Source organism: Bos javanicus, chromosome 2 (genome assembly GCF_032452875.1).
Source record: "Bos javanicus breed banteng chromosome 2, ARS-OSU_banteng_1.0, whole genome shotgun sequence".
NCBI classification, from domain to species: domain Eukaryota; kingdom Metazoa; phylum Chordata; class Mammalia; order Artiodactyla; family Bovidae; genus Bos; species Bos javanicus.
The window spans coordinates 868,600-892,542 of record NC_083869.1 but is presented as its reverse complement, the minus strand read 5'-3'; the positions used below and the strand labels follow the sequence as shown (position 1 = coordinate 892,542).

Genomic DNA, 23,943 nt, shown 5'->3' with positions numbered 1-23,943 from the left:
CTTCTGATTTGAGTAAGTTGTTTTATGGGACTGATTTGGAATTGCCTCAGAAATTTTCTGTACTTTCACCTTTTGAGATTTATTCTGCTTACAGTGCTGTTGCTATTAGTCTTTTTTTAAGTGAAGAATTTTATAGTGAAAACATAGAATATTATTACTTTTTTAGTATTATGGATTTCACTTACTACTTTCTTTTTAAGTAGGTTTATCTGGTTCACCATTTAAAAAAAAGTATTTATCTTTTGTAGTCCACTGGTGCTGTTGTAACAGAGAGCCAGACTTATAAAAAGCGAGCTGATTTCTTAAGCAACGATGATTATGCTGTGTATGTGAGAGAGAATATTCAGGTGAGTAATGGTATTGGGCTAGAACCTTGATTGCTTAGGTTTTCATTCAGCAAATGTTTGAGCATCTCAGAAAGTCAGAGAGGGAGGGCCCAGCACAAACCAGGGGAGGAACAATGACTGGAGCAGAGGACAGAGGAGCAGAAGATGTGCAGAAAGTGGCTTGTCCACAGTGATGTGGCACACACACCCGTGCTTCCTGATTATCCCTATTCTGGACACTTATAATCTATTTTTGCTTTTTTTTTTTTTTTTAGAATATTACTCTTCTTGCCATCTAATTGTAAATTTTAGCTATGCTTTTTGTGTAGTCCTTTTCAATCTAAATTCTTTCTTTTCCTGTTTTAGTTCTTTTGTTATAGTTAGAATGTGTGTGTGTGCTAAGTGGCTTTAGTTGTGTCTGACTCTTTGCAACCCCATGGACTGTAGCCCACCAGGCTCCTCTGTCTATGGGATTTTCCAGGCAAGAATACTGGAGTGAGTTGCCATGCCCTCCTCTCTAGTTAGTGTTAAAGTGAAAGTTGCTTGGTTTCTCTGGTGATCCCATGGATTATATAGTCCATGGAATTCTCCAAGCCAGAATATTGGAGTGGGTAGCCTTTCCCTTCTCCTGGAGATCTTCCCAACCCAGGGATCGAACCCAGGTCTCCTGCATTGCTGCTGCTGCTAAGTCACTTCAGTCGTGTCCGACTCTGTGTGACCTCATAGACAGCAGCCCACCAGGCTCCCCCGTCCCTGGGATTCTCCAGGCAAGAACACTGGAGTGGGTTGCCATTTCCTTCTCCAATGCATGAAAGTGAAAAGTGAAAGGGAAGTCGCGGGTTGCCATTTCCTTCTCCAGTGCATGAAAGTGAAAAGTGAAAGGGAAGTCGCTCAGTCGTGTCTGACTCTTCGCGACCCCGTAGACTGCAGCCTACCAGGTTCCTCCGTCCATGGGATTTTCCAGGCAGGAGTACTGGAGTGGGGTGCCATTGCCTGAGCCACCAGGGAAGCCCAAGAATACTGGAGAGGGTAGCCTATCCCTTCTCCAGCAGATCTTCCCGACCCATTAGTATACTTCAGTGAAAATCCTGGAAATGGTCTCATTTCTCCTCTAAATAAGTCAACAACATGTATCTCTAAATAAAGGATTTTATTTTTAACTTACTGACAGTACTGTTACTTAACATTGCCTAACAAAGTAAACAGTAATTCCTAACTATTATCTCATTATCTAATTCTGGCTCAGATTTTCCCAGTTTTTTCCAAAAATAGCTTGTTACAATAATTTTTTAAGATTTAGATACAAATAAGATTACACCCACATTTGGGTGATGTGTATTTTTAACCTAGAACCATTTTTTACTCTTTTTTTTTTTCTTTTCATGCCATTTATTTGTGACTAAAATTATGTTGCCCCACATCTTCCTCCCTGTCATCTGCATCTCCTGTAAAGTCAGAATGAGGGCTGGAGGTTGATTGGACTTTGGCTGCATCTTGGGAAAGACTATTGTATTATGGCCCACCATGCAGTGTTGTCATCTGTACCATCCAGTCTTTATTAATTGTCCATCTTGGAGCTTTAGTAGTGATTAATGTTATTATCTAGATAATGTTATTATCTAAATAATAATGTTATTATCTATTATGCATAATAGTGATTTTCTAAATTTGTCATTCCTTCCAAATTTATTATCTAGAGTTCTGTACATTGAAAAAAACTTTATCCACTCTTGTCACTGTAAAATAGTTTGTATAGGAAAGGCAGAATAGATGGTTGCTTTTTGTTTGCTTGTATTATGAATTTTCAGTTGTGTATTGGTAATCCTATACTATAAAAAGATGACCAAGAAACCTTTAATTTGCTTATATGATGAGTTTATTGGCTGTTATGGATTTGATGTGTTTCAGTCATTTTTCCTCTTGGTCAGGTTGTTCTTTTGAGGGAACCCATTAATCTTTGATAGCTCCCTTGCTTTCTGGCACAAATTGATCCAGATTCATCTTATGTATTTCCTGCCCCAAACATCAAGCCAGGCAGTTTTCTTAAGAGTTCTGGTGCCATTTTGTGTAAAATTATTGAGAGCATGCTGGGTGCTAGAGGAAATTCTTTCTTAGGATAGAGTAATGCTGCTTTACAATTGATCGTTTCACCTATACATTGGACTCTATTTTTAACTTAATTTTAGGTGGGAATGATGGTTAGATGCTGTCGAACATATGAAGAGGTGTGTGAAGGAGATGTGGGCAAAGTCATCAAATTGGATAGGGATGGATTACATGACCTCAATGTGCAGTGTGATTGGCAGCAGAAAGGAGGCACTTACTGGGTTAGGTATATTCATGTGGAACTTATAGGTGAGAACATTCTTTATTAAGTTCTTTTGACTTTCTTAATTAGATTCAGAGTTCCCCAAAATGAATGCTAATTATATATTTTTTTATTGGAATCTCTAGGCTATCCTCCACCAAGTTCTCCTTCTCACATCAAAATTGGTGATAAAGTTCGTGTCAAAGCTTCAGTCACAACACCGAAGTACAAGTGGGGATCTGTGACTCATCAAAGTGTGGGGGTTGTGAAAGGTAGTATTACCTAGGCAAGAAAACTCCCAAGGGCTTAGCTTTTCATCAACTAATGTAAACTCTTTTTTTCATTCAAGGGCAGGAAAAACAAGCCTTATGATATATACACAGTATTCTTTCGCTTTTCAGTACTCTGTAGAGCTGCAGCACACCTGTTACTGGACAGAGTCGGGTGTATTAACTCATTGCAGATGGGAGAATGCATACCCTGGAAATGGGATGTCTTCATAAGTGGTGTAACAAAGACTAATGGAATTTGCATTTGGTATTTTTGGGGAGGGTTTAGGAAATTGGGGTAATTCTAAGAATGGATATCTTAATAAATACTATTTAGAAGGAAGAGATAATGGACTCATGATGAGCTTATGCTTGGCAAGGAAGCAGTTGTTTATACTAATCAGGATGGGCTTGTGGTTTGGATTAGATTGAATGTGACCAGATATGTTAAAAGAGTGGTTTTGTTTTTACCTCAGTCTGTCACAGTCTCAGGGTGGCCTTGTGTTGGGGTTCTTTGAAGTTCTGTCAATCCTGCCAAATGGCTAGCTCCTTCAGTGTTTTTCTTTCTTTTAATAAATTTAAGAAATAGATTTGTGCAAATGATAGAAGTTGGCAACTGGAAACACAAAATTTTCCTCACTTTATGTTTAATGTGATATTCTTGAGATTTCAAATCAAACATGGCACCCTTTAAATGGTATACATATCCATTTTAACAGTTGCATGAGAAATGATTAAGTATTTGTGTGGTTTTATTTTATCTTAAATTTGCTCTCAGTGCCATTTTTCTTTGTTTTGTCTTCCTTTATCCTTGTAGGAAAACCTCTTACTGTACAGCTTAGATTAAAAATGGCCACAGTGGTGGTACTTTCCCAGTGGGCCCAGGGGTATTAGTGTTTCTTCGATTACATAAGAACAATTATTTAATATTTTACTTTAACAGTTTTCAGTTTTGTTTAACAGTTTTCTGAAGCGATTCTTCAAAGCTTTACAAATCAAAGCAAAGATAAATTTAAAGAATAACTTGATTTAGAAGTTAATATTTAGAGTAGCTTTCACCAAAGGGCAGTAGATATATTATTAATGTAATTTTTATTCCCTAAGATACTGAATGGAGTTTTTGCTTGGTGTAATTAAATGAACCTTCTTACTGTAGAAAATTTTAAACGTATACAAAAATAGAGACTATAGTATAAAGAACTTCTGTGTACTCATCACCTGGCATCAACAGTTGACAACTACTGGCCAAAGTTGTTCATCCATGATCCTCTCCCTCCATTATTTTGAAGCTAATTCCCAATTGACATCATGCGTTAATTCATCCAAAAGTGTCTTAGTATGCCTCTCTAAAAGAGAAGTACTCTTTGTAAAACAAAAACAACTATAATACAGTGTCACATAGCTAGGTATAGATTTAATTTTAGGTTTTTGTTGGTGACAGAGATGTTTCAAACAATTTCTGTCTCTCCTAGCTTTCAGTGCCAATGGAAAAGATGTTATTGTCGACTTTCCTCAGCAGTCTCACTGGACTGGGCTGTTATCAGAAATGGAATTGGTACCTAGTGTTCACCCTGGGGTTACGTGAGTTTTATTTTTATATTGCCAGATTTGTTTGGGAGGAATGGTTTTCTTTGGAATTAAATTTGGTAGCTGACCTCATGTTTTTCTTATCAACTCAATGGCTATTTTAAAAATAGGTGTGATGGCTGTCAGATGTTTCCCATCAATGGATCTAGATTCAAATGCAGAAACTGTGATGACTTTGATTTTTGTGAAGCTTGCTTCAAAACCAGAAAACACAACACCAGACATACATTTGGCAGAATAAATGAACCAGGTATAGTAGACTGGTTATCTTCTCTTTCAACAGACTATTATTAGATAATTATTGTGGATACTTAATTTTCCTCTTTAAAGTTCATATTGGTGAGCACTATACTGTGTACACAGTGAGACAGGAAAGGTGGTCCTGCCCACTTGATGAATTGCTGTTTTGTTTTTTTTTTCCAAGTAATGAGTAGTCCATGGAACTAGAATAACAGTGTTGTTTGCTTGTATTTTCATAAAGAGTAAATGGACTCAAGAAACTAATAAATGTTTTGTTGGATGGGATGTAGAATTGGATAGACTTATTTGTATGTCTTTTAGTATATATATATATATATATATATTTTTTATTATGGTAAAATATATGCAACATAAAATTTGCCATTTTAATCACTTCTAAGTGTATAATTAAGAGAATATTGCACACTGTCAACAGTCAGTATTTTTAAGACTTTTTCACCATTCCAATATAGGAGTGTACCAATTAAGCAATAATGCCCATTCTTCCCTTCCCCAATCCCTGGCGACCTCTTATCCACTTTCTGTCTCTGAATTAGACAGAGACAGGTACCTCATTTGTAAGTGTAACCACACAAAATTTGTGTTTTTGTGTATCTAACTTATTTCACCTTAGATTATGTTTCTAGGGTTCATGTTACATAGCGTGTATCAGAATTTAATTTCATCTTATGACTGACTAATAGTCCATTGTATGTATATATCACATTTTGCTTATCTAGTCCTCTATTAATGGATATTTGGGTTGTTTATACCTTTCAGCTATTGTGAATAATGTTGCTATGAACACTGATAGACAAATGTGTCCCTATTTCAAAACTAGGAGTAGAATTGCAGGGCCATTCTGTAGTTCTTTAACTTTTTAAGGAACCATCAAAATGTTTTCCACGGTGACTGCAGCATTTTACGTTCCTACCAGCAGTGGGCTTCCCTGGTGGCTCAGACGGTAAAGCGTCTGCCTGCAGTGCGGGAGACCCGGGTTTGATCCCTGGTTTGGGAAGATACCCTGGAGAAGGAAATGGCAACCCACTCCAGTACTCTTGCCTGGAAAATTCCATGGACTGAGGAGCCTGGTAGGCTACAGTCCATGGGGTCGCAAAGAGTCAGACTCGACTGAGCGACTTCAATTTCACTTTTTTTCACCAGCAGTATATGAGGATGCTGGTTTTTCCACATGCTCACCATTTTATTTTCTTTCTTCTTTTTTGAAGCCATGCTAATGGTGAGAAGTAGTTATCTCATTGTGATTTTGATTTTTGAGTTTCCCTAGTGATAAATGGCTTTGAGCCTCTTTTCATGTGCTTTTTGCTCTTTATATATCTTTGGCAAAGGGGTGTGTCAGCTCAGTTTCAAAACTTTTGATGTTAGTTTGCAGGAATTCTTTATGTATTGTGGGCATCAAATCAGATATGTGATTTGCAAATATTCTACCCTATTCTGTTGGTTTTCTTTTCACCCTCTTGATAGGATTCTGTGATAAAAGTTTTACATTTTAATGAATTTTAATTTATTGTTTCTTTTGTTTGTCTGTGCCATTTGATGTCATACTTATTTCTGGGTCCACTTCAGAAATCACTGCTAAACCCAAAGTTGTGAAAATCCGTCCCTATGTTTATAAGAGGTTTATAGTTTGAACCACTTTGAGTTAATTTCTATACATAGTATAATATGTAATTTCATCCTTTTAAGTATGTGTATCCAGTTTTTCCAAAACTATTTGTTGAGAAGACTGTCCTTTCACTATTGAATGGTCTTGGCACCCTTTCTGAAAATCAGTTGGCCATAGATGTGAGAGTTTTTTCCTGGGTTCTCTCGTCTACTCTGTTGGTCTTTTTGCCTATCCTTACATAAGTACCACACCGTGACACTGTGATTATTGTAGCTTTTGTAGTAAGTCTTGAAATTGGGAAATGGGAATCTTTCAGCCTTCTTCTTTTTCAAGAAGGGTTTTAACTATTTGGTGTCCCTTGGAAGTCAATATAAATTTGGGGATGGATTCTACTTCTATGAAAAATAGTATTTTGATAGGAATTGCATGTACTCTGTATATCACTTTGGACAGAATTGTCAGTTGTCTTTGCTTAGATCTTCTTTAGTTTCTTTCATCAGTGTTTTGTGATTAGTGTATAAGTCTTGTGTGTTCTTGGTTGAATTTATTCCTAAGTGTTTATTTTTCATGCTATATTAAATTATTATTTTAAAATTCCTCCTTGAAATATCTATTGCCAGTGCATAGAAATACACACTACACATGTTCAGTACATAGTTTCAACACATTTTGCTTGTTGAATTTATATCTAACAACTTAGAAGAATTTATTTTCTCTGACTGAGTTTGTTTTGTTTTGGCTTTTTTTGTAGTCTTCATTAGTTTTCTATGTGTAAGATATATATGTTGTCTGTGATCTGGGATAGTCTTACTTTTTCTTCCTTTCCAATTTGGATACCTTATATTTCTTTTTCCTGCCTTACTGCTTCAGCTAAGTGTTTCAGTACAAAGCTGAATACGAGTGGCAAAAATGGGCATCTTTGTCTTGTTTTTTGACTTATCATAGGGGGAGCTTTCAGTTTTTAAGTATTGTGTACAATGTTAGCTGAAGGTTTTTCATAAATAGCTTTTATCATGTTGAGAATGTTCTTTTATAGTCCTAATTTATAATACCTTTTTATCTTTATGAAGGAGATCTGCTTTTGAGATACTCGTATCTCAAACAAAGATTTGTGTAAGATTTATCTTACACAAATCTTACATATGCATATATACATATTTCTTTGTATTTATCTTTCTTGCAGTTAGTAATGCTTTTAATTAATTAATTTTCCAGCTTTTTTGAGCTATAATTGACATATGACATTGTATAAGTATAAAGTGTTCAGTGGGATGCTTTGGTACACATATATTGCAAAATGATTACTGCAGCAAGGTTGGTAGTTAACACATCCATCACTTCTCATTATAACTACCCGTTTTTTGGTGTGTGTGGTAAAAAAATTTCAGGTTTTTTTTTTTACAGCTTTCAAAGTAGGGCTTTTAAAATCTGTGCTTTGATATCTTTTGTTTGTTTTGGACAATTTCCCGTCATCCAGTATTTTTTCTATTATTAATCTCTGCCCTATTTTCTTTTCCTTCTTTTTTGGGATTCTTCTTTCTGATAAGATAGATCTTATTTCCGTTTATTAAATTTTTCACATCATTTATGTTTTCTAAACTTATGCTCTTCAGTTCTTCATTCTAGATAATTTTTGCTAGTTCTCTTTTTCATCTGAATCTAGTCTGCTGGTAAACCTATACATTGAGTTTTTTATTTTAATTGCTGTATTAAGCAGTTCTCATCTTTTAAAAAATAATTTTCAATTCTCTGCTGAAATATTCAGTGTCTTATCTTTTCAAACATACTAAGTATAGTTATTATAAAATTTGTACTTTATAATTCTATCTGGAGCCTCTGTGAGTCTCTCTCTATTGTCTGTCATTTGTCATAGGTTGTAGTCATGTTCCCTTGTCTCCTCATTTTCCATCATGTACTGGACATATGGTAACAAAAGTTACTTCTTGAATCAATTTGAGGCCTATGATGCTACCTTTCTCCAGAGATGGAGGGAGAGAGGGTTGATCTTCTCGGTAATTGGTGCATGTGTGTTTTGTAAGTTACTTCAGTTGAGTCAGACTTTTTTGCAACCCTATTGATGTAGTCTGCCAAGGTCTTCTGTCCATGGGATTCTCCTGGTGAGAATACTGGTGGAGGTTGCCATACCCTCCTTGGGGATCAGGGGATCTTCCTGATGCCCAGGGATTGAACCCCTCTCTCTCATATCTCCTTTGTCTGCAGGCAGGTTCTTTACCACTAGTGCCATTTGGGAATTCTAGGTAATTGGCGTAAGAATTAACATCTGGGCTCACCTCAGTCCAGTTTCGTTGATGGAGATGATTTCATGCAGAACTGCAGTCTGGAAACAAACAGACAACTTTGTAGAGTTAACTCTTCTCTTCCTCTGTGGTTATTCCCATTGAGACCCTAGCTCAGAGTGTGAGTTTTTCTTTGTGTTTCTTCTTTCGTGATGGGCTGTGCTGTGTGTCCTGTTTAAGGCTCCCTTTAGAAACTGACAAATACCACTGGGGAAAAGCATTTTTTGATCCACAGAGCAGCTCATTCTGATGCTTTTCATCTTAGCCTTCCTCCAATTCTGGTCCCACAATTCTTTATCAGCTTGTTTACTCTGATATTTTCAAGATTTATTCATCTTTAAATGTTTTGTCTGCCTCTTCTACTTGTCCTCAATGGAAGAGATAGATCAATTCCCAGATTTGCCATTTAAGAAAGTAGAAACTCTTCAAGTTTGTTTTTATTGCATTTATGAAAACTTTTAAAAAAATGTCTTCTGTAAGCACAGTTACTGAACTTCATACCCCGCTTTTATATGTCCTTCTATCTGGAGATACATCACTCTGTTGTTACTTGAGGGAGTCAAGTGGAATAAATCATAGTATTATATGAACTTCATCTCATAAATTGGGATAAAATACCTTGGCTAGGTTTTTTGAAGCCGTTTAAGTATTATGTAATAGCTCCTTCTAATTTGGAAACTTACTGTTTTCTTGAAGTAAGGACCTCAATAAAAAATTCTTTATTTCTTGGTTGTGAAGTTTCTGTTCTACAAGTATTAACACTGTTTGGCCATCATTAAATAGGACAGTCTGCAATATTTTGTGGCCGTTCTGGAAAACAGCTGAAACGCTGTCACAACAGTCAGCCAGGAATGCTGCTGGATAGCTGGGCACGGATGGTGAAGAGTCTAAACGTGTCGTCCTCTGTGAACCAAGCCTCTCGTCTTATTGATGGCAGTGAGCCCTGCTGGCAGTCCTCTGGTTCACAAGGAAAGGTAGTGTGCCATGGGGGCATGTCCAAAGACACTTTTGTTTAGAAGTGTTACGTTTTAGAGCTTGAACACAAACTTTGAAAATCCTATGAAGGTATACTGGGATGTCACCTGTCAGTACTCATTTTATATTTTAGTTCATAATTATTTTAACTGTACAGAGTAATATGCCATTTAGTTTTCATTGTCAGAGATTTTAAAAAATATAAATGATAGATTTTATCTAACTGATAGAGAGTTAAATAGGGCTTTGTTTTGTTTTACTCCCCCACATAAAATGTATGAGTTCAGATTCTGCTTCTTATTAGAAGATTTTCTAATATACCCTAATAAATATATGTTTATTTTTTAGAATGTTAATTTAATTGCACTTATATTTGGGTGTGCCTCATCTAGCCATGAAGGTTAGACTTGGAGAACGGTGCTTTTCCTCTACTTTGATTCTAATGTTTTCTGTAACCCACCCATTGATGGATATTAATGGACCACCCTATGTCAAAAGGCTATAAACACATCATTTATGGGGCATAGAGGGAGGCTTTCTTCTAATAAACAAGTAATGGAGTAGAATACTTATTTCTTTTTCTTTTAAAGCATTGGATTCGTTTGGAGATTTTCCCAGATGTTCTTGTTCATAGATTAAAAATGATTGTAGATCCTGCTGACAGTAGCTACATGCCTTCCCTGGTTGTTGTGTCAGGTAATTGAGTTACTTTACTCAAAAAAGTATCTTCTATTATATAATGAAAACTTCTTTGTCTGATTCCTTTATGCTCCTGTCCCTTTATTTCCTAGGTGGAAATTCACTAAATAACCTAATTGAATTAAAGACAATCAACATCAACCCCACTGACACAACGGTATCTCTTCTGAATGACTGCACAGAGGTGAGTAGATTAGATAGTGTTCCTCTTTTTTAAGGTATAATTATATAAATTTTTTATTGATATATAGTTAATTTACAGTGTTTTCAGTTGCTAAGTGATTCAGTTATACATACATGGGTGTGTGTGGAAAAGTTGCTCAGTTGTGTTCGACTCTTTGCGATCCCGTGGACTTCTCCATGGCCAGAATAATGGAGTGGGTAGCCTTTCCCTTTTCCAGGAGATCGTCTCAACCCAGGAATCAAACCCAGGTCTCCCGCATTGCAGGCAGATTCTTTACCAGCTGAGCTGCAAGGGAACCCCAAGAATACTGTGTGTATACGTTATATATAATGTGTGTGTGTGTATATGTATTCTTTTTCAAATTCTTTTCCATTAAAGGTTATTAAAAGATCTTGAATATAGTTCCCTGTGCTCAACTCTTTACGACCCCACGGACTGCAGCATGGCAGGCCTCCCTGTCCCTCACTGTCTCTTGGAGTTTTCCCAAGTTCATGTTCATTGAATTGGTGATGCCACCAACCATCTCATCCTTCCTCTCTTGGCCTCTTCTCTTTCTGCCTATATAGTAATATGTAGAGATTAATCCCAAACTCCTAACCCCTGTCTCCCACCCTCGTCCCCTTTTGTAATCATGAATTTGTTTTCTGAGTATATTTCTGTTTTGTAAGTAAGTTCATTTGTGTCATTTTGTTAGATTTCACAGATAAATGATTTCATATGATTTTTTTTTTTTCTGTCTGACTTACTTAATATGAAATATCTGCATTCATCCATGGTACTGCAAATGGTATTATTTCATTTTTTTTTAAATGGCAGAGTAATAGTTCATTGTATATAGGTACCACATTTTTTTATCTTTCTGTTGATGGATATTTAGGTTGCCTCCTTGTTTTAGCCATTGTAACTAGTGCTGCTATGAACATTGAGGTGTATGTATCTTTATTTTTTTTAAATTTATTTATTTTAATTGGAGGCTAATAACAATATTGTATTGGTTTTGCCATACATCAACATGAATCTGCCACAGGTGTACACGTGTTCTCCATCCTGAACCCCCTCCCACCTCCCTCCCCATACCATCCCTCTGGGTCATCCCAGTGCACCAGCCCCGAGCATCATGTATCATGCATTGAACCTGGACTGGCGATTCATTTCACATACGATATTATACATGTTTAAGTGCCATTCTCCCAAATCATCCCACCCTTGCCCTCTCCCACAGAATCCATAAGACTTGTATGTATCTTTAGAATTAGAGTTTTGTTCAGATATATGCTTAGCAGTGGGATTGCTGGATCATATGACAACTTTTATTTTGATTTTCTAAGGAACCTCGGTACTGTTCTCCCTGGTCACTGCACCAATTTACATTCCTACCAACAGTGCAGGAGGGATCCCTTTTCTCCACACCCTCTCCAGCATTTATTATTTGTAGCCTTTTTGATGATGTCCATTGTGACTGGTATGAAGTGATACATCATCATAGTTTTCAATTGCATTCGTCTAATAATTGGTCATCTTTTCATGTGCCTGTTGGCCATCTGTATGTCTTATTTGGAGAAGTATCTATTTAGGTCTTCTGCCAGTTTTTTGATTTGTTTGTTCATGAGCTGCTTGTATATTTTGAGATTAATCCTTTGTCAGTTGCTTTGTTTGCGATTGTTTTCTTCATTCATTTCATCTTGTTTATAGTTTCCTTTGCTGTGCAAAAGCTTTAAGTTTAATTAAGTCCCATTTGTTTATTGTTGTTCATATTTCCATAACTCTGGAAGGTGGGTCAAAGAAGATCTTGCTGCTACTTATGTCAAAGAGTATTCTGCCTATATTTTCCTCTAATAGTTTTATAGTATCTGGTCTTCGATTTAGGTCTTTAATCCCTTTTGAGTTTATTTTTGTGTATAGTATTAGGGAGTGTTCTAATTTCTTTAATTTTCATGTAACTGTCTAGCTTTCCCAGCACCATTTACTGAAGAAACCATCTTTTCTCCGTTGTATGATCTTGCCTCATTTGTTGTAGATTGATTGACCATTGATGTATGTGTTTATTTCTGGGCTTTCATTCTGTTGATCTATATTTCAGGTTTTGTGTGATTTCCATACTGTTTTGATAACTGTAGCTTTGTAGTATAGCCTGAAGTCAGGAGCCTGATTTCCTCCAGCTCTATATTTCTTTCTCAAAGAGTGCTTTGGCTTTTTGGGGTACTTTGTGTCTCCATACAAATTAAAAAATTTTTTTCTTCTTGTTCTCTGAAAAATGCCATTGATAACTTGATAGTGATTGCATTGAATCTATAAATTGCCTGGGATAGTATAGTTCACACAATATCAGTTCTTCCAATCCAAGAACAAGGTCTATCTTTCCATGTGTTTGTATTGTCTTCTTTTTCCTTCATTAGTGTCTAAAGCTTTTGAAATGCAGGTTTTTTGCCTCCTTAGGTAGGTTTAGTCTAGTTATTTTATACTTTTTGATGTGATGATTAAGGGGATCGTTTCCTTAATTTCTTTTTCCGATCATTGTTTCTCTTTCTGATTTAATCTCTTTCTTTCATTGTTAGTGCATAGAAATGCAACAGATTTTTGTGTATTAATTTTGTATTCTGCAAATTTACTGAATTCATTGATAAGCTCTAGGTAGTTTTCTGGTAGCATCTTTGGATACATTTAGTCCATTTACATTTAGCGTGTTTATCCATAAGTATGTTTATATTGCCATTTTGCTATTTTGAGTTTGTTTTCATAGGTCTTTTTTTCCCTTTTTCCTTTGTTCTCTTCTCTTGTAACTTGACTAACTTTAGTGTAAGTTTGCATTTCATTTCCTTTTTTGTGCGTATTTCTATTATAGATTTTTGTTTTCTGGTTAATGTGAGTTTTTTGTACAACAGTCTAGTTATATATGTGCTTGTTTTAAGTTGCTTATCTCTTAATTTTAAACATTTTAGATACCGTGCATTTGTACTCTACTCCCCTCATGGTCATTGTTTTTCAATTCATGCCTCACATCTAATTATTTTGTATAACCCTTAAACCCTTAATGTGGGATTTTTACTACTTTTGTCTTTTAACCTCCCTACTAGCTTTATGTTTGGATGATTTTCTGTCTTGCTTCTAGTTGTGGCCTTTTCTTTTGCACCTAGAGAAGTTCCTTTAGAGTTTATCATAAAGCTTGTTTGGTGTTCCTGAGTTGTTCTTAAAAAATGTTTACTTGTCTGTAAAGCTTTTGTTTTCTCCATCAAATTTCAGTGAGAGCTTTTGCTGAGTATTCTTGGGTGTAGATTTTTCTTTTTCATCACTTCGAGTATTTTATGCCAGTCTCTTCTAGTCTGCAGAGTTCTTTCCTCAAAAAAAAAAAAAATCCGCTAATAGCATTATTGCAGATCCCTTGTATGTTATTTTTTACTTTTCCTCTGTTACTTTTAACATTCTCTCTTTTTGTTCATTTTTTTTTTCATTTAGTTTATAATATGTCTGCACATATTCCTCTGCAGGTTAATCCTTTATGGGACTCTATGCACCTCCTGGACTTGGTTGACTTTTTCCTTTCTCAAGTTAGGGAAGTTTTCAGCTATTATCTCCTCAAATATTTTATCAAACACCTTTTCTCTTTTTCTTGGACCTTTATAATATGACTATCTGTGTGCTTGATATTGCCCTAAAGATCTCTTAAACTGCCCTTATTTCTTTTTGTTCTTTTTTTCTGTGTGGTGGTGGTGATTTCCGCTATTCTGTCTTCCAGCTCATGAATCCATTCTTCTGTCAGATTTAGTTTACTATTCATTCCTTCTAATGTATTGTTCATTTCGCTTATTGTATTTATTAATTGTGTGGTTCTGTATATTTTCTATTTTTTTCTTAAAACGCTTCTAATTTCTCTCTCTGGGTATCCATGCTCCTCTTGAGTTCTTTGATCATCTTTACCATAATTACTGTGAACTCTTTCCCTGGTAGATTGCCTGAGAATCGACCACATCAGTTTGTTTTCCTTCTGATGTTTTATCCTGCTCCTTCATCTGAAGCATATTCTATTGTTTGAGTTTGTCAAAATTGCTTCTTGTGTTTTTGTGTACGTGGTAGGTTGGTTCTATTTCTCAGCCTTGGAGAAGTGGCCCTCTATAAGAGAGGTCCTATGCAATCCAGCAGTGAACTTCCTTTCATCACTGAAGAAAGGGCCAGGGGCCTGCTGGTTTCAGGATAGGATCTGGTCTGCATTTACAGACTTGATGTGTTGGCTGCAGGATTAATAGTTTTCTTACTTCTGGCAGGCATTGTTATTGTTCATTTGCTAAGTCGTTTCCGACTCTTTGTGATCCCATGGACTGCAGCACACCAGACTTTCCTGTCCTTCAGTATCTCCCAGAATTTGCTCAAATTCATGTCCATTGAATCAGTGATGCCATCCAACCATCTATCTGATCCTCTGTTAACCCCTTCTCCTCCTGCCTTCAATCTTTCCCAGCACCAAGGTCTTTTCCAATGAGTCGGCTCTTCACATCAGGTGGCCAAAGTATTTGAGCTTCAGCAGCAGTCCTTCCAGTGTATATCAGGCTTGATTTCCTTTAGGATTGACTGGTTTGATCTCCTTGTACTCCAAGGGGCACTAAAGAGTGTTCTCTGGCACCATAGTTCGCAAGCATCAGTTCTTGGGTGCTCAGCCTTCTTTGTGATCCAATTCTCACATCCGTACATTACTACTGGAAAAATCATACCTTTGACTCTACAGACCAAAATGATATCTCTGCTTTTTAATATGCTATCTAGGTTTGTCATAGCTTTTCTTCCAAGAAGCAAGTGTCTTTTAATTTTGTGGCTGCAATCACCATCTGCAGTGATTTTGGAGCACCGTCTGCAGTGAAATAAAATCTGTCACTGTTTCCATTTTGTCCCCATCTATTTGCAATGATATGATCTGACTGGGTGCCATGGTTCTTGTTTTTTGAATATTGAGTTTAAGCCAGGTTTTTCACTCTCCTCTTTCACCCTCATCAAGAGGCTCTTTAATTCCTCTTCAGTTTCTGCCATTAGAGTGGTATCATCTGCATATCTGAAGTTGTTGATATTTTTTATAGTTGAGATTCCTGGTGGGAGGGGCTGGTGCCTGTCCTCTGGTAGGTGAAGTTGGGTCTTGATCCTCTGGTGGGCATGGCCTTGTCTAGAGTCAGTTGAAGTTGATGGGTAGGGCTGTGTCCCCACCCTGTTTGTTGTTTGGGCTGAGGCCTTGTAGCACTGGAGTCTAGAGTCTGATGTTTGGAGCCAGGTCTTGGTGTCAGAATGTTGTCTTCCATGATAGCTCATGCAGCTGAATATTTCCCCAGTGTATCTGCCACCATTGTCTGCACACACAGGCGGGGCCACAGCCACCCCCTGCCTCCCCTTTGAGGAGACCCTCTTAAGACCAGCAGGTAGGTGTGGCCCCAGCACCTATCCGATTACTGCTTTTGCTCTTGGTCCCGGCACGTATGAGGTTTTGCAGGTGCCCTGTATGAGTGAAGTATCCCCCCACCCCAACCCGTCCTCCTTCTAGAGCTCATCTAGTCAGGCCCCTATGACCTTCAAGGACAAATGTTCTTAAGGTTCTCTTTCCTGTGCCAGACCCCCAGGCTGGGGAGAGTGACATGAGAAAAACTCTTGAATATAATTATTCTCCAATTTGTGGGTTGCCAACCCTGGAGGGACTTTCAAGAGTCTTCTCCAACACGACAGTTCAAAAGCATCTTTGGGAAAAACAAAACAAAACAAAAGCATCTTTGGCGGAAGTTGGTGATGGACAGGGAGGCCTGGCGTGCTGCGATTCATGGGGTCACAAAGAGTCGGACACGACTGAGCAACTGAACTGAACTGAACCCTGGAGGGTATGGGATTTGATTATATCAGGAGTTCACACCTTCTGCCATTCTTGTTGTGGTCCATCTTTAGAGGATCTTTCCTGGTGGTTTCAGTCTTTTGGTGATGGTTCTTTTGCAGATTGTTGTGATTTTGTTGTGCTTGTGAGAAGAGATGAGCTGAGGGTTATTCTACTCTGCCATCTTGACCACTCTGATAGTATTCCTTTGATGGTTTGCAAATGGCAAGAGAGGTTCCTTTTCTCATCATCTCTATAATAATATTGAGCCCATTTTCTCCCCTTAGTTAAATAATTGTATTTATTTTAAAATTTGACATGTGTACAACTTGAATTTGTTGCTTACCAGATCAATTTCAAAACAAAACAAATTCCTTCCTCATTGTCTTTGGTTAAAAGCAGGTAAAAAGCTCTAGGCAGAAGTCATTGCCACACACCTTGGGCTTCTTTGGGCATCTAGCATCATGGTATTTCCATTAAATATGTACTAGTAAGCAGTGGTTCTTTTTAACCATATATATGACACTGAAATTGTTTTTGTTTTCATACCTTTAATTTGGTAATAAGGACATTTGCAAAATGAATCCAAGTTAATTTTATCTCTTAAAAATTCTGATAGAATCAGTGAAGGTTCTTTTAAATAGAACATATTATAGATTAGTGAGACTGCCACATAAATCTTTCAGTAAATCTACACTATTTTGGTAAATTATATATATTTAAAATAATGCAAATTAAGGCAATTTTTTTTTTACTGCTTATATATACATTGTCTCATGAGAAATTGTTTAATTGGTATGATAGTGGATAAAGATGTCAAACATTTGACTTTCTGTTCATCTAAAATTCATCGTGAGTTTATTTTTAAATTATTAAGTGCTGTTTGTTAGTCATTGCTTTATTATTTTGGTATTCTCACAAAGGGCTTCCCAAGAAGCTCGCATGGTAGAGAATCTCCCTGCTGTGTGAGAGACCAAGGTTCAATCCTTATGTCAGGAAGATCTCCTGGAGAAGGGAATGGCAACACACTCCATTGTTCTTCCCTGGAGAATTCCATAGACAGAGGAGCCTGGTGGGCTATAGTCCATGAGTCGAAGAGTCAGACACGACTGAGCAACTAACACACATGCCCACATAAGGACAGACAAGTTTCATGGGGTCCTAGTGTGTTATATCAAAGAACCTGGTACACAGCCAGTCATAGATTAATTTTTTTTAAGAGTGGAAAGTTGGTAACTTGTGTCTAGAGACTATGGGACCGTACTAGCACTTCCCCTGCCAGATCCAAGAGTTGATTATTTGGCCTTTGGGTACACCGGAAGATTTTTTAAAATTTTCTTCCAGTCTTCAATGAATAAAATTGTAGAACACCATTCATTCTTCAGTGTCATTAAACTATTTTGTGAAATACCATGTAATTAACAGTTACTATCAATGGTGGTAATAATAAAGTGGCCAATGATGAAAATGTAATATATTATTGAGTTTTTTTGAGAAAAGATAATGCATTTAGTGCATTTTATTGTAATAACTTATTCCAGGGTAATGGAAAATGCAGTTTGTCTTATGTCTGAATTATACTACTGAATATTTTTTGTTTGAATTTTGCTTTGTATTTTAAGTAGATCAATAACCAAGGATTAATTTATTTAATAAAAAACTGAGGTTATTATTCATAAAAGATATATTGACTTTAACAAATTTTCAGTTGAAAACAATTTATTATGTATTATTTGATGAGCACAAAATAGCTTATACCACATATATGAGAAATATTAAGCATTGTGAGTACTCAGAAAATTCATGGCCCAGTCTCCACCCATCAGACCAACTTACAAAGTAGAGCATTATCATTCCTAAAGCTATGGAACTCTCTAGCATTGCCTTTCCTCTAAAAATGGCTTGTTAACAGAATTTTTCTAACATAACTGAAAATAGAAAGTATACTGAATCCTCCATGAACCTCCCACCCAGTTTCAATGATTATCAACATTTTTGCCAGTCGTGTTTCACTAACTCTCTTCCTGTGTTACACCCCATTTTTTTGAGTGTTTTAAAGCAAGTTCTAGCCATGACATTATTTCAGTAGTGAGTACTTCTATTTCTGACAAGGACTTTAAAAATGTAACCACAATAAAATCACACCTAAAATTTTGTCTTTAATATGATACAATATCCAGTCAGTGTTTAAAATTTCCCAGTTATCCCATAAATGTTCTTTGCATTTGCTTTCTATGATTCGTGAGTCAGACAGTGTCTGCCCTTTGCACTGCATTAAAATCTTAACCCTTTTGTTTTTTCCTTGCTAAAGAAAGAAACTATCTTTTTTTTTTCCTATAGAATCTTTCATTTCTCTATTTGTTTGTTTTATTCAAATTGTTCTTCCTGTGACATCATAGATATTATAGATCTTAAGGTTTGATAGGTCCCCTGGAAGCAGTCAGTCTTTGTTCACATGAAATATAGGGCTAGAGGGATAAACTACATTTAGAAACGCCATGTATGGGATGTGGGCGTACCACAGGACAGAGGGCCAACTTTAAAATAATGAATGGTGAAGACGGTACAGCGTTTGACCTAGATTTGAACAAGTCCAGAATAGAAAGATGTTTACAAGACAGATAGAAAATTTGATCACTGGTAGCATTTAGATGCGGAGAAGGCAATGGCACCCCACTCCAGTACTCCTGCCTGGAAAGTCCCATAGACAGAGGAGCCTGGTAGGCTGCAGTCCATGGGGTCGCTAAAAGTCTGACACGACTGAGTGACTTCACTTTCACTTTTCACTTTCCTGCATTGGAGAAGGAAATGGCAACCCACTCCAGTGTTCTTGCCTGGAGAATCCCAGGGACAGTGGAGCCTGGTGGGCTGCTGTCTATGGGGTCGCACAGAGTCGGACACGACTGGGGCGACTTAGCAGCAGCAGCAGCATTTAGATGACATAAGACTATTGTTTTAGCTATCATAAGAGTACTGTGGATGTATTTGTTAAATGCTGATATTTCGCTGATACCTACTGAAGTTTTGAAACAACATGTTGTCAGGAATTTTCTTATGATAATCCCTACATGAACAAAATCAATCATACATTGATAATTGTTGGGCTAGTTGGTGGGGTTATGAGTTCTTTGTATAGTTTTTTCTAATTTGTATGTAGTCAAATTTTTTTGTTAAATTTTTATTTTATATTAAAGTGTAGCTGCTTAACAATGGTGTAGTTTCAAGCATAGCAGAGTGAGTTAGCCATACAGGTAATGTACCCATTCTCCCTCAAATTCCCCTCCTATCCAGGCTACCACATAACACTGAGCAGTGTTCTCTGTGCTGTACAGTAGGTCCTTTTGGTTATCTGTTTTAAATACAGCAGTGTGTGCATGTTGATGTCAAATTCTCCATACTTCAAGTGTTAGGAAGGCTTGTGACTTGCCACATACTGCATGTTTCATATGTCCTTCTCTCTAGTTAAAGTGTTTGCCTCTGAAAGCTCTGCAGCTTACTGTGTTTGTGTCTAGTATCACAGGTATATTGAAATTGCCATAAAGCAGTGCAGAAGCTCAGGAATTGATTGTAAAATCCATGGTCTCATCCTGCTGGGACGGATACGTGCAGAGGAGGAAGATATGGCTGCAGTTCCTTTCTTAGCTTCAGATAATGAAGAAGAAGAAGATGAAAAAGGCAACAGTGGGAGGTGAGAGCTATTTGCTTACGCCCACACTCTCACTTTCAAAAGCCAATATTTAATTAGAGTGTATCTCATAGTGAGAATACATTAGGATTATTGTATTATATAGTCTATATGTGTTATATAGACCATATGTATTATATTATTGCTCATAGGACTATTTGGTAAATATTAGTTAAGTTTTCCAAAATTGTAATTTAATTTAATTTTAGGAAAAATTTAATACGGAAACATTGTATTTAGAAAAATTTTTTTAAAAGAAAAAATACAAATGTTTAACTTTTGTGCCTGAAATATCGCTGTTAATATTTTGGTGTATATTCTTATAGTTTTCTTATTTATTTGTCCCTAATTGTGTTTTCCTGTGGAGATAGTATGTGGTGGTATATATTTTAAAGCCTTTTTTATGTTACGTATTTTATTGTTAACATGTAAATTGAAAGTTTTTATTATAGTAGAATATACATAAGACTTACCATTTTAACCAGTTGTTAAGTGTATTGTTCAGTGGCATTAAATAGTTTATATTATTTGGAAGCTAGAAGCAACATCCATTTTTAGAATATATGTATCCTTTGTCTTCTGTTGTATAATTTTTTAATTGACTCAGTCTATTTATGATTTATATTTGTATTTATTGGCTATGCCAAAGCCTTTGACTGTGTGGATCACAATAAACTGTGGAAAATTCTGAAAGAGATGGGAATATCAGACTACCTGACCCGCCTCTTGAGAAACCTGTATGCAGGTCAGGAAGCAACAGTTATAACTGGACATGGAAAAACAGACTGGTTCCAAATAAGAAATGGAGTACGTCAAGGCTGTATATATTGTCACCCTGCTTATTTAACTTATATTCAGAGTACATCATGAGAAACACTGGGCTGGAAGAAGCATAAGCTGGAATCAAGATTGCCAGGAGAAATATCAATAACCTCAGATATGCAGATGACACCACTTTTATGGCAGAAAGTGAAGAAGAACTAAAAAAGCCTCTTGATGAAAGTGAAAGAGGAGAGTGAAAAAGTTGGCTTAGCTCAACATTCAGAAAACGAAGATCATGGCATCTGGTCCCATCACTTCATGGGAAATAGATGGGGAAACTGTGGCTGACTTTATTTTTTTGGGCTCCACGATCACTGCAGATGGTGACTCACAGCCTTGAAATTAAAAGACACTTACTCCTTGGAAGGAAAGTTATGACCAACCTAGACAGCATATTCAAAAGCAGAGACATTACTTTGCCAACAAAGGTCCGTCTAGTCAAGGCAATGGTTTTCCCAGTGTTCATGTATGGATGTGAGAGTTGGACTGTGAAGAAAGCTGAGTGCCAAAGAATTGATGCTTTTAACTGTGGTGTTGAAGTAGACTCTTGAGAGTCCCTTGGACTGCAAGGAGATCCAACCAGTCCATCCTAAAGGAGATCAGTCCTGGGTGTTCATTGGAAGGACTGATGTTGAAGCTGAAACTCCAATACTTTGGTCACCTGATGCAAAGAGCTGATTCATTTGAAAAGACTCTTATGGTAGGAAAGATTGAGGGGCAGGAGGAGAAGGGGATGTCAGAGGAGGAGATGGTTGAATGGCATCACTGATTCAATGGACATGGGTTTGGGTGGACTCTGGGAGTTGGTGATGGACAGGGAGGCTTGGCGTGCTGCGGTTCATGGGGTCGCAGAGTCGGACACAAGAGCGACTGAACTGAGCTGAACTGATTTATGATATACAACGAATTGGAAGTAACAATATCCACTTTTAAGTTTTTTTAACAGTATAGTTAACACCTAACTCATGGACATCACTTGCTGGTTTTGCTATTATACTTATTTTGTAGTATTTTTTTCAATTTTATTTTCATTATATTTTGAAGAATTTGTGGCTTTGTTGTTCAAACTTTTAACCTGTTGAGGGCAGGTCAGAAGATAGAATGAGTCAGGTGGCAGGAGCCAGCTGCCTGTGCTTCAGGAGCCCTGGAATTTAGGGCAGGCCTCCCCTGGTAGAATGGAGGTTGGGACTTCTAGCATAGCTGACCATACAGTGGACAGAGGGTATAAAGTAAGAAAATTGCATTTTGCCTTGGTTCACGTGCTTGTATTAGAGCACGTTGGAGGTCATATGACTGAATCCATTTTATTATTTGTTTTGGGAAAAAGTATGACCAAACAGAGGTCTGGATTTAGGGACATGGCCACAGTGCCAGTACTGGTGGTGATTCTTAGAGCTGTTTAACCAGCATTCTCTCCAGTTACATCTATAGTAGTTATATTAAGGTGATGAGTGGTAATTGCTTTAAAATATGTCATGGTCAACTTGGTGTACAAGAAAATTATAGTGTCTCCTAGTTCCTAGTGTTTCATAGGAAGCCCCTTCATGGATCATAACCTTGTCCTAGCTAAGGGGCTTGCAATCACTCAATGAAGCTAAGAGCCACGTTGTGCAGGACCTCTCAAGACAAACAGGTCATATCAAAGAGTTCTGACGAAACATGGTCCACTGGAGGTGGGAATGGCAAACCCTTCGAGTATTCTTGCTTCGCGAACTGCATGAACAGTATGAAAGGCAAAAAGATAATGACAGCAGAAGATGAGCCCCCCAGGTCAGAACGTGTCCACTCCTGCTGGGGAAGAGCGGAAAATAGCTCCAGGAAGAATGAAGAGACTGGGCCAAAGCAGAAATGACTTTCAGTTGTGGATTTGTTTGGTGGTGAAAGTAAAGTCTGATGTTATAAAGAACAATATTGCATGGGAACCTGGAATGTTAGGTCCATGAATCACCGTCAGTTAGATGTGGTTGGGCAGGAGATGGCAAGAGTGAGCATCGACATCTTAGGAATCTGTAAAATAAAATGAGTGAGAATCAGATCAGATCAGATCAGTCGCTCAGTCATGTCCGACTCTTTGCGACCCCATGAATCGCAGCACGCCAGGCCTCCCTGTCCATCACCAACTCCCAGAGTTCACTCAGACTCACATCCATCGAGTCAGTGATGCCATCCAGCCATCTCATCCTCTGTCATCCCCTTCTCCTCTTGCCCCCAATCCCTCCCAGCATCAGAGTCTTTTCCAGTGAGTCAACTCTTCGCATAAGGTGGCCAAAGTACTGGAGTTTCAGCTTTAGCATCATTCCTTTTAAAGAAATCCCAGGGCTGATCTCCTTCAGAATGGACTGGTTGGATCTCCTTGCAGTCCAAGGGACTCTCAAGAGTCTTTGGGTAAATTCAATTTGGGTAACCCTTATACCTACTAATATGGGCAAGAATCCCTTAGAAATGGAGTAGCCCTCATAGTAAGTAAGAGTTGGAAATGCAGTACTTGGGTGCAATCTCCAAATCAACAAAATGCTCTTGGTTCATTTCCAAGGCAAAACCATTCAATATCACAGTAATCCAAGTCTGTGCTCCAACCACTGATGCCGAAATTGACTGGTTCTGTGAAGACCTACAACACTTTATAGAACTAACAGCAAAAAATTTACTCTTTTTATCATAAAGGATTTGAATGGAAAATTAGGAAGTCAAGAAATACCTGTAGTAACAGGGCAAGTTTGCCCTTGGACTACAAAATGAAGCACGGCAAAAGCTAATAGTTTTGTCAAGAGAAACACTGGTCACAGCAAACATCCTCTTCAACAACACAGGGGAGAGTTCTGAAAGTGTTAGGCACTCAGTTGTGTCTGACTCTTTGTAATCCCATGGACTTTAGCTCACCAGGCTCTTCTGTCGATCGAATTCTTCAGGCAAGAATACTGGAGTGGGTAGCCATTCCCTTCTCCAGGGGATCTTTCCAGTCCAGGGATGGATCCCTAGTCTCCTGATTCCCCGGTGGATTCCTCACCATCTGAGCTACCAGGGAAGTCCTACAAAGTGAAGCAGAGCAAAAGCTAACGTGTTGTCAGGAGAACACACTGGTCATAGC

The 23,943-nt window shown here is 37.5% G+C and overlaps 1 protein-coding gene across 5 annotated transcripts in view; it reads left to right on the top strand.

Moving 5' to 3' along the window:
- HERC2 (HECT and RLD domain containing E3 ubiquitin protein ligase 2) overlaps positions 1-23,943 on the top strand; it is a 234,718-nt gene that overhangs the window by 131,879 nt on the left and 78,896 nt on the right. For all 5 annotated transcript variants that reach the window (XM_061431346.1, XM_061431353.1, XM_061431374.1 and 2 more), the window contains 9 exons: positions 249-347; positions 2,513-2,681; positions 2,781-2,906; positions 4,376-4,484; positions 4,601-4,740; positions 9,438-9,628; positions 10,220-10,325; positions 10,421-10,512; positions 19,861-20,036. In XM_061431346.1, coding sequence (XP_061287330.1) covers positions 249-347; positions 2,513-2,681; positions 2,781-2,906; positions 4,376-4,484; positions 4,601-4,740; positions 9,438-9,628; positions 10,220-10,325; positions 10,421-10,512; positions 19,861-20,036 — 1,208 coding nt within the window. The remainder of the gene's footprint in view (positions 1-248; positions 348-2,512; positions 2,682-2,780; positions 2,907-4,375; positions 4,485-4,600; positions 4,741-9,437; positions 9,629-10,219; positions 10,326-10,420; positions 10,513-19,860; positions 20,037-23,943) is intronic.